At 39.3% G+C, this 11,410-nt stretch overlaps 2 protein-coding genes across 3 annotated transcripts in view; both read right to left on the reverse strand.

Moving 5' to 3' along the window:
* The window catches only part of LOC126397919 (gamma-crystallin N-B), a 216,856-nt gene that overhangs the window by 109,789 nt on the left and 95,657 nt on the right, over positions 1-11,410 (reverse strand). The window lies entirely within an intron of this gene.
* chrnd (cholinergic receptor, nicotinic, delta (muscle)) overlaps positions 5,248-11,410 on the reverse strand; it is a 19,963-nt gene continuing 13,800 nt past the window's right edge. Inside the window, exons 9-12 of one of the 2 annotated variants that reach the window (XM_050056991.1) lie at positions 9,154-9,268; positions 8,833-9,043; positions 6,986-7,104; positions 5,248-5,722 (exon numbers count right to left, since the gene is read on the reverse strand). In XM_050056991.1, coding sequence (XP_049912948.1) covers positions 5,540-5,722; positions 6,986-7,104; positions 8,833-9,043; positions 9,154-9,268 — 628 coding nt within the window. In that variant the 3' untranslated portion in view covers positions 5,248-5,539. The remainder of the gene's footprint in view (positions 5,723-6,985; positions 7,105-8,832; positions 9,044-9,153; positions 9,269-11,410) is intronic. The other variant, XM_050056992.1, reaches the window with a different exon arrangement.

The following is an 11,410-nucleotide window of genomic DNA, read 5'->3' on the forward strand; positions in this document are numbered from 1 at the left end:
TGACACATAGGCTACATAAAAGTGACTGAATCAAGTGCCATGAGCAAAGGGCAAAAGCATTTGTTTTTACTGCACTTCATACATATACAGATTCATATAAGGAAATTAAACCATAAGTTTTGGGAAATTACATAAGTGACGAGTTATACTCTAACTCCTGGGAAATTATGTGGTAAGTGACCGGGAGGAATTATGCTCTAACTCCTGGGAAAGTACATGTAAGTTCCTGGGAGTTATACACTAACTCCCGGGAAAGTGGGCGGGAAGTACACTCTAAAACGTGGGCTGACTTATGAAGTGTTACCAACATTTCTTACTGAAAAGTGAATAAAATGATTACAAAGAGACATAAAACGACAAATAATAGACACAAATTGACCACATAGAAACAAATTGACTCAAAAGAGACCCAGAACAACCACAAAGAGACAAGATTATTGATATTATTTCTCAGTAAAATATAAAGTTGTTTATTAGAAATAGTTTATCACATACATGTAACCAATGTCACTATTAATAACCTACAGATTATTATTACAGGCTTAAATTGTGAGTTGTAACACATTTTTACTCTGAGCGCCAAAGTTGCAGCTCCATACTTTGAACTATTTTTCAAATTTTTGGTGCATCTTTCTGGATACAAAGGGAGCTAATTGTTTCATTACTTTTTTTTTCTTTGTCTTTCTGTATGTTTAAAATCTTAATTTTGTAAACTTGTAACAGCAAATGTTTACTCTCTCATAGGTTTAATCCTCAGAGCATTTAAGAAAAACGCAGGAGAAGAAGAAAGAAGCGATGAAATCACGGAAGCGTCAAAGCTCAATGAATTGAGCAGTGGTTTGGTGGTCGAGAAAAAAACAGGTGACGAGACGACATTAAACAAAACTTCTGTTTGATTTAAAAAACATGTCAGCTGGGACACATAATTTGACAGGTACTGACAGCTATAAATAATGTGTGTCAGAGTGAAATGACCAATGAGTCAAAGAAACAAGAAAGAAGAAAATGTGACAAAACACTTTTTTCATTACTTACATCTCATGGCAATTGGGTTTTTTTAAATGTATTAACAGTTTTTTATCATTAAAAAATACTATCAAAGGTATTTAAGAAAATATCAGAACTGCTAATTTTCTTCTGAAATGGAAAATAGTGCTAAAGTAATCATCATTTATATTATTAATTGATTCGTGTATCAAGGGGGAAAAAATCATTCACTCGTGCAGGTTGAAATTTTGAGTTTTAATCCATATTAGTCAAAGTCAAAGTCAGCTTTATTGTCAATTCTACAATATGTACAAGACATACAGAGGATCGAAATAACGTTACTCTTCAGACCCTCTGTGCAGACAGTACACTTGACACGTTTAATAAAGTACAAAATCTAAAATATATAAATAAAAACTAAGCTAAAAAGAGTTATACTCTAAAAGTAAAAGTAAAAAAAGGCATAGTAGTAGCGACACAAAGAATGTGTTGCAATGACAGTGGTGCAAATTGAGTAACAGAGAGAGAAGCCGCAGCGTCTGCACGCACCGCCATGTTGGATGTACCAAAGGATGCTGACTATGATGAGACAGGTTTTACTTATGAGTGAACATTTATTTGTGTACGCTACTGAAAATATTTACAACAGCAAGTATAATTTTCATTTTTGCAGCATTTCTGATACAGTGAATATTTATTCTTTTTTCTACTCTTTTATTGGAATTTTTTAATTTATTGAGCTTTCTTTGTATTTTACATTATTTATTTTTTTCTGCAACATCTTTCTTATTGTTTACTACATTTTGCAATCTGTGTAAGCTGTTGATGCACCTCTTTTGAGCTGTGGGCTAAATCAAGTCATTTTTGAGCGAGATCGTACCCAGTGGCAGACAGAATTGCTTCGTGAAAGTGAAGCGTATAGGGAACCTATTTAAACACAGATGGTGTCATTATTCTTTTGCCATTACATTGTACAATTAACATTTACTTAATAATGTTTTCAGTAAAAAGCGTGTTTATTTCCACTTTGTACCATGCCAACATTTTTCTAGCAATGGGGTTGTTTTTTGGTCCGTATTTTGGCAGAAAAAAATGTAGTTCATAAACATGTTTGATGTAAATTTTATGTTTATATGACAATTAAAGCTTATTTAAAATACTTTTATAATTGTAGTTTTTGTTTAGAAAATGTTGAGTTGGGTGAGTGTACTGTTCAAAATCTAGTGTCAGTATCATTTTTCTGTAGCAAAAATTGTAATCCAATTTACTTTATTTGACCAGGATAATCCAGTTGGTGCTTTACAGGAAGACAGATGTTAAAAACAAACAGTGAAACGGTTTAACAATAACTTGGTGATTAATGGTGATATATCACAAATATTAGGGGGTGGCACGGTGGTGTGGTGGTTAGCACTCTCGCCTCACAGCAAGAGGGTTGCCGGTTCGATCCCGGGTGTGGGAGCCCCTCTGTGCGGAGTTTGCATGTTCTCCCCGTGTCAGCGTGGGTTCTCTCCGGGCACTCCGGCTTCCTCCCACAGTCCAAAGACATGCAGATTGGGGACTAGGTTAACTGATAACTCTAAATTGTCCATAGGTGTGAATGTGAGCGTGAATGGTTGTCTGTCTCTATGTGTCAGCCCTGTGATAGTCTGGCGACCTGTCCAGGGTGTACCCTGCCTCTCGCCCGATGTCAGCTGGGATAGGCTCCAGCCCCCCCGCGACCCTCAAGAGGATGAAGCGGTTAGAAGATGGATGGATGGATATCACAAATATAGAAATACAGACTATTTTCAATCTCAAATGCTGATACAGGAATATAAATAATCACTTAAGTAAAAGCTCACTCAGGAAACTGCAGCGCATATTTAAAGTCACAGTGAAACAAACACGTTTGGTCATGGTTGGTAATGATTCCCTGCCTATGTGTCAGTGCTAATAATTATCTGCTCAGACCAGTTGAACAACGCAGGCTGCCAACACAAAGCCTCAGCAGAGACTGAAACCAGATATTTTCACTGTCATTTAGCAGACTGTATTTTTCCACAGAGTGCAGTGTTTTTTCTTTACATTTTTTCTTTTCTTTTGTTTTTTAACTACCAGTATTAATACTGGAAGGCTGGAAGTGAAAATATTAACCACACAATAAAAGAAACACATAATTACAGTTACATGTAACAATTCTGGCTCTTAGTTAAAGGTCCAGTGTGTAGGATTAGGGGGATGTACTGGCAGACATGGAATATAATGCAATAAGTAAGTTTCTTTAGTGTTTAATCACCTGAAAATGAAAATCATTGTGTTTTTGTTACCTCAGAATGAGCTGTTAATATTTCATGCCCTCATTCCTAGTGATCGCCATGTTTACCACCCTATTTCTACAGTAGCCCAGAATGGACAAACTGAACACTGGCTCTAGATATTGACATTCACATTGTCAGCCACGGTAGTTGGCAGCCCCTCCACGATGATTTTTTCAATGTTTTTACCAAACCTAAAACCTGAACGTTTGGATTTTAAGTTATCAGAGAAAAAAGGTGAACACACATTAGCATGTGCTAGGCTAGCGACCCGTCTGTGGCAAGCTGAACAGTGTTGGCAAAACACTGATTTGTAACGTGAAATTGTTTTATTCACTGTATTTACCGGTTTTAATCACCTGGTCAGTTTGTTTTGGAGAAGAAGAGACCTCTGTGGATAATTCAGCTCCTGGTTAAAAACCCCTGAACAATGAACACTGAAGGAATTCTAATAGGGAATTCACGGTTGGCAGATGGGCAACACATTCTCACTCCAACCTTGTAACATATCAACATTTGGTCATGGATTTTCCATGTCCAGATACGATGTGCAAGTTACCCTGGGTGCGTTGGTTGTTAACGTTTTGGGACACTGTCAACTTCAGCCTGTTACATGGTCTGTTTTCAAAATAAACTTCTGTTTTCACAGGAAACATACAGTTTGCATCAGTCTCTTTCAAATTAAATGCACTAAGTTGGTACAACACCATGAATTGACATTTTTTTCCTTCAACAACAAACACACATGGTTATCTTTTGCCAACACATACGTGGGTGGGCTTAGGAAAAAAGAGAGTTTGGCTTTATCGTCTCACAGGAAGTGAACACCAGCCTCCTGGACGATAGTCAGTGTTTGTTGGATCCATCCACCTGCTGTCCCACCCTCCCTACTCCGTCCTCCACTGCCTTTACTTTCATTGTTGTCCCACTGCGTTTTCCCTTAACGCTAAACCCCCTAAACAATAACGGTGACTGGCCAAGTTTCATGCTAACGTGAAAGGATGACTTTTTTCACTATTGTCTAATGCCAGAAGTTGCTGTTAGTCACCGGAAGTCACGACTTCGGAGTGAGGCCAGGTTGAGATGGGAGAAGTTTTAGCTGGTTGCAATCTGCAGTCCTCACTGCTAATTTCCCCTAAATCTTACACACTGTTCCTTTAACTCATAACTTTCCCCATTAAAATGTGCTTGAGTATCAAATATTTGCACTGACAGTGTCATTTTGTAATAAGGGCTGCAACTTTTCAATTATTTTCATGATCAGTTATTTGGTAGTCTATTAAATGGACAGAAAATGGTGAGAAGATGGCTAACTTAACCTCTACAAGACCACAGTAACATCCAAGTGTCTATTTTTGACAGACGGACACTCTATAACTCAAAGAAATACATTCACTTTTTTCCATTATTTTTCCTTGAAAAATGACTAAAATGGTTAATCAGTTATAAAAATAGTTGCTTATTATTTCCTCTTTCAATCAGCTGATCGTTTCAACCCTTAATGTATAAAAATATTTTTAAGAGTCCCTGAAAATTTGATGTTTTTGAGATGCATCCATCTCACCATCTGTTGGAAAAATGTTTTGAGCCCAGAGGGGATGAAAAGAAGAAATGTGTGTCAAAAAATAAAGTTTCCAATTTCTGAGTGGTGTTAATTCCTTTTTATCTCAAGAACGTTTTTAACATTTAAAGTTTAAATTAGAATTAGTTTTTGGGAAAAAAAAACAAAAACTTGCATATTCACCAGCTGAAAAACACAAGTCTTATTGATTTGAAGCCGTCAGTGTCTTTAAATTTATCAAGATTCTCCTCAGTCTTCATCATCAAAACTCTCTTTTGTCTTATAGTTTTGAAAACTGTAGAAATGATACTTATAATGTATGTGGGACTGGATTATTTAACAAAAAAACAAAACAAAACAAAACAGACAATAGGAACAAAAATAAAAAGACATTCATGCATAATACAGAGTTTAAATGTTTATTTAAACCACACAAAGAAAATTAAAATAGTCACATACTGATGTAGTTGTTCACTTCAAATTTAAGTTTAGAAAAAAAAACACACACACACAGCTGTGTACCTGGAGAAAAATCAAACAAAAATAATAAAGAGGAAACAAACTCCTGGATTTGAACAAGAGTGTATAAATTATATATTATACTACTGTGTGTGTGTGTGTGTGTGTGTGTGTGTGTGTGTGTGTGTGTGTGTGTGTCTGTGTGTGTGTGGGTGTGTGTGTGTGTGTGTGTGTGTTACAGCAGGCGTGGGTTTTCCTCTCTGTAGTCGTATGGGTCTCCTTTGAAGGGCAGATGTGGAGGGTGGTTACAGATTCCCATCAGGAAGATGATGATGGTGCCGAACGTCATCACCGGGGTAACCAGGAAGAGACAGAGGCGGTCCACTGTACGAGCAATGCCACTCCAGTTATCTTTCTCCTGTGAAGAGAACGGATTACATACTGGTTTTACATACATGGCCAAAAGTAAGGATAATATAAAATAAAACCACAACAGAGGGAGTTAGGAGAGCTCTTTATGAAGCTGGCTGATTTGTGAGCTCTGTGAACATGTAGATCACAAAAAAATAAACTTGTTTAAATAGCACTTTTCTGAACAAGGTTACAAAAGACTCTACAACCAATAAAATACAATACAGACAATGGATCATCATCATTAAAGAATGAAAACACCAGAGAAATAAAATAAAAGTAAAAAAGCAATACATATACATATATATATATATATATATATATATATATATACTGTATATATATATATATATATATATATATATGTATATATATATTTGGGAGATGGGGTGTCGAGGTCACCCCGATACACTTCAGCTTAAGACTAGTTCACATTACACGATTTTCACCACAATTTTGACATTGCAGAGGATCTTGAGAGCCACCTTGGGTCAGAGGTGAGTCGGCAGGTAGTCTGCCACGACGAGTCCTCATGTGTGAACAAGCCTACGAGCAAGTCGCCCCCTCGTCTGTGACTGGGACTGGATATCTGGCATGCTAGAAAACTGGAGAAGTCTGACATGACTGACAAAGAGCATCAGCCAATGAGAGGTGGGATACGTCCGACGTCAGCACGCAGGAGGACGGAAGAAATGTGAGGAGGACAAGGGTTGCCAGGTCCGCTTATTAGCCACGACTTTGGGCTTGTTTTTAAAGTGGAGTTGCTTATTTAAACGCATGATAGTCGCTTCTTTTGGGCTTGTTTCCATAGCCCTGGTTGCTTGTTTCTCTCCCAAGATCTGGCAACGCTCAAGCCGGCAAGCAACAACAACAATAGCAGCGTCCACAGGATCAGGGAGAGCGTGTTGTGTTTGGACCCAGGCCCTGGAGGCAGATCTGATTCAACACTGGGAAGAATATCCATGCCTTTACGATGTGTCGTCTCCAAGTTAAAATACGTAGTTTGGTGACGTCACAGCTTTATTTGGGGCTCTGTCGGCGACGGCTCGGTGGAGAAATCTTGTGGTGTGCACACACAGGTCGTAACGCAGTTGGCGAGACTCCCGCTGACAGAAACACATGTCGCCAGGTATGAACACTCAAAAGATTATGATAGTCTCCATGACGCAATATCAGGGTGAAAATCGTGTAATGTGAACTAGCCTTCAAACACAACCATTAACAGTCAACACCCTCTTCTCTCTGCAGATCATCATCCTATTTTTCTCACCTCGTTGTAGTCGTTCTTGTTGCGCATGTGTTTGATGATGTAGTTCGCTCCGTCCAACGCCGGCTTGATCTCTGCAAACAGCTGATCTGTCACACCTCCATCCTCCTGTGGCTTCACAACTAGCCAAAAACACACACAGAGAAATGGGTTAATAATACTGTGATGAAGTCTTATTTCTAGAAAACAATGGCAGGGGCTTCTTTTGACCTTTTATCCCACAGGGGACAAAGATAATAAGGTTAAAACTGGGCCTAGGGACTGGAACTAGGGCTGACCCGAATGCTTCAAAGCTTCAGCCTAATTCTGTGACTCAAACAGTTTGCCTACACATGACAAGCTTACTGATAAGTTAGCAAGATGTCGAAAAGTCAAGTGTCTGGAGTAGTTTTAAATTTACAAAGATGACCCCTGAAAAGATATGTGCAAGATATGTCAAAGGAAACTGACATCACAAATCTACAACCAGCTTAGAAGATCACCTGAAATCTGTAAGTAACAGCTAAGCTTAGTATTTTTTTTTCCTAGCTGTTACGGCTAATGTTACTGCAACCTGCATGCTAACAAAGTGGCAAAGTGTCACATTATTTTTAGGTGCAACGACTGAAAGCTGATGTTTAAAAAAAAAAAAAGCCCTCTCATCACTCCCCCCTCTTCATTGCAAATATTTCTCAACGTAGCTTTGATGCCCCATAACTGGTATTTAGGACAGCCCTACTTGGAACCTATCGGCTATCAGTCTGATGAGGATTTAGCCTCTGGGGACAACAGCTAATATTTCAGAAGGTGCCGGTATAGCCAGTGAATATTTGGATAATGGATATTTGGGCCAAGGCTTCCTCTTCCATTTGCCGATTTATAACGGTCGGTGTGGTTGCCTGTCTCTTCTTCTTGGCAGTCTGTCTCTTCTCCACCCAAGAATGACCACCCAACCATGCACCAGACTCTCACACTGACCTGACATGAAACAGGTGCTTATAAATTTGCTAAATAACATAACTAAGCAGTCTCATGCTGCATTTTGCTGTTGTTTGTGGTGTGTGGTGTTTCACAGCAGGCAGGGTGAGAAGCGGAGGAGAGAGACAGAGTTGGAGAGTTGATGAGTAGCTTTTGAAAAGCATTTGAGAAAAAACATCTGTGTGACAGCTAATGTAAAACATAGGAACAGATCAATGTAGCCAATACAAATCAGAAAAATAATGCCTACATCGTCCCTGATACTGGTTTTTTGAGATCGGATTGAGACATCCCCAGTACATAGTTAGAAGTTTTACTGTCCAAGTTGAGGAAAATTGTCTTTGGCTTCACTGCATAGTGTCAACAACAATAAAGGACAATGATGACAACAAACTTCAGTGACAGTCTCAAATTTTATGAATTAGATGTGAGAACGGCCAGATTTCTATGCTGCGCATTCAGCATTCTAATAGCACAGAAGGACTTGCTGCACACATTGTTGACTTTACAGAGGTTTATTGTGAGTTTTCAGGTCACTGTTTATCTAAGGGGTTGCAACTTTTCTGTTCTGGTTCATTGTCAGCGCTCCCATAGCGTCGTCTTCAGAGAAAAAGCTGTAAAAAGCCACAGTTCTCTACCTGCTCAGCAGCAGACACAGTTAGAAACTAGCTAGTGCGCATAGTGGAGCATTCAGCAGCTAAAGAGCCAGATGTTTTCCTCAGGAAATGGTGGAGACCAAAAAAAGAGCTAAAAGAAAGTAAAGATCAGACTGACATTCATCAGATGGACATTAACACCAATCCTGTATGTCACAACTTCTTTCTGCTGTCACCAAATGGACAAAAAATAAAGTTATTACAGGTTTTAATATCCATTGACATCACTGGTCGTACTTGCTGCGTGTGTGGCTCGGGCCGTCAGTCCGTGCCTCACCGACTGTCTCTCAAACATCAGCTCACTGCGGGACTTGACACTGTAGTACTCCTCCGCCGAGGCAATGTAGCCCACTGAGCTGGATCGCCGTGGCAATGCTCCATCCCAGTGTGGCTCCTCCTCAGCGGGGCGAGACATACGCAGGATGCGGGGCAGCCGCTCAAGGAAGAACTGGAGTACAAATAAAAAGCAGTAAAGCCATAATGTGCATTTGTAACAACTGTCAGTGTGAATATGTGTGTGTGTGTGTGTGTGTGTGTGTGTGTGTGTGTGTGTGTTACCTTTTTGGTCCATTCAGACATTACATGTGTGCTCGGTGTCCTGAAGTGCAGGTTGAGGACGACCACACAGTTCAACACCACCACCGTCACCAACACCATGATGAACATCAAGTATCTGACACACACACACACACACACACACACACACACACACACACACACACACACACACACACACAGGTATCTCATATTTTGTGGAGCAATTCGAGAGCACTTTTGTACATTCATTTTTGGTTCTTTGTTCCTTCATTGCTTTCTTACTTTAAATATTACTTGTTATATATTACTGCACAGTGATCTGTACATGCTTTGTTCCTCTTTGTAACTTGTTTGTGAATTACTTTAAATATTTTAAAAGGAAAAAACAGCTCCCCAGTATCACCTGAAAAAAAAACATTGTGAAAAAAGAAGAATTAAAAAAAAGTGTAGTATTCCCTGCATCCCAGTGTTCTCCTCTTGAAGGGATTTAGTTTAGCAGGCTATTTCAGTTTATTTGTCTCTCCTACTGTGGAAGAAGCGATTTAGCGATCTGCTGTCACATCACTGTACTTGTAAATCTATAATTTAGGCAAAGCAGCTTTATTTGTATTGCACATTTCATACACCAGGGTAATTCAAAGTGCTTTACAGAGCAATAAAATATAAAACATAATAAAGGATACAGATTTAAAAAAGTTTAAGACTAAAGAGAAAAAGATATAAGAGGTGAAATTACTTACTAATGATTTAGAATAAAAGAAACATTTTAAAAATGTAGCAAAAGTGCAGACAAGAGATAAAAAGATTATTTAAAAATGATTTACAATTGAGTTAAAAAATAAGTGTGCAATCATTTTAAGTAGGCTGGAGCAGTCCCTCATTGTTTGGTACCTGCTGTTAAATCCCCTTTTCAGTTCCTTTTGTTTGGATGTCACAGTCCCTCATAGTTGACTGGAGGGTAATTCAGGTCCCCTTTAGTGCAGGGCGTGGGTACTGATTCCTAATTTAGGCTGGAGAGCAGCTTGGTGCATCTCTGCTCTGTGCCAGTCAGGGTGTGATGACAACCTTCCTTAGGGCTTAAGAGAGCTGAGGAAATGCACACCCAGGACATTCTGACCCTTCCTAAATTGAATGCAGACCTCATGTTGGCAAACATTGTCAGCCAGACACTCTGGTCTCTCGGCCCTGTTGAGAATCCAATGCTGTCTGTTGCTGTGCTGTTTGAGGGGGATTTTGTGCATCCTAAAACCTGAGTGGAGGGAATATTTAAGAATGCCTTTACACTAGGTCACCTGCATCTGGGCTCTACTTGGTATTTTCATGCAAGAGCTTAGCTTGCCAAACAATCACTTAACACCCACAGGCCATATATAGTTACTTTGTTTATTGTTTTATTTCATTGAGACGCAGCATAACCCCTACCCCATATGTAAACACATTTGGTCATGACTGAAGAGGCATTTGTTTAATATTATTGTTAAGAAGGCATCTTCGTTGTAAAGGCTCTCATGAGACTTGTTTCTACAAGTGAACATACATTCTTTTTATTATGTGGTTGGGAACTGCTTCTCACACTTCTTTCCAACCTGCTGCAATCTGGGGAATCAGTACCCTCATAAGGCAGTATTAAAACGGAATGTTTTTAACATTGACTAAAACGTCATCAGAGTTGGGGCTATCCAACATCATCTGGGAGGTTGTTCCAGCTTTGTGCTGCATGATAACAAAATGCTGCTTCACCGTGTTTTGTTCTGACTCTTGGGACAGTCAGTAGGCTGACTCCAGATGTCCTCAGGGTCCAACAAGGTTCATATGTAATGTAAGTCTTTCAAGGTCTTGCTTTGACTTTACTCCTCTGACTCTAGCAATGTTTCTTTTAAATGGTAGTAGGCATGTATTCTATCAGAGCTAAGTGTAATATAATTAATATTTGTTTGCACAAGAAGTATAAACAGAAAACAAAATATTTCCTCTATAACTCACAGGCAGCTACAACACCAGGAGTAAAAATGTTTTTTTGTTTTTTTATGTCAGATGTTTATTTGTGCACGGCTAACTGTCTACCAGACCTCCCTGAAGTTTCCAGATGTGGTTGTGACAGGGGTGGAAAGTAACCAAGTATATTTACTCAAGTCCTGTACTTTGAAGCTTCTTCTCCGGAGCCTTTGTGCTCCACTGTCTCTCAGGTTAACTCATATCGCAGCGGTGCCTGGACAGCGTGACGTGTGTGGTTGTGCTGCTGCCGTGGTCCTGCCAGATGCCTCCTGCTGCTGCTGCC

The sequence above is a fragment of the Epinephelus moara genome, chromosome 11, assembly GCF_006386435.1.
Source record: "Epinephelus moara isolate mb chromosome 11, YSFRI_EMoa_1.0, whole genome shotgun sequence".
In the NCBI taxonomy this organism is placed as follows: Eukaryota; Metazoa; Chordata; class Actinopteri; order Perciformes; family Serranidae; genus Epinephelus; species Epinephelus moara.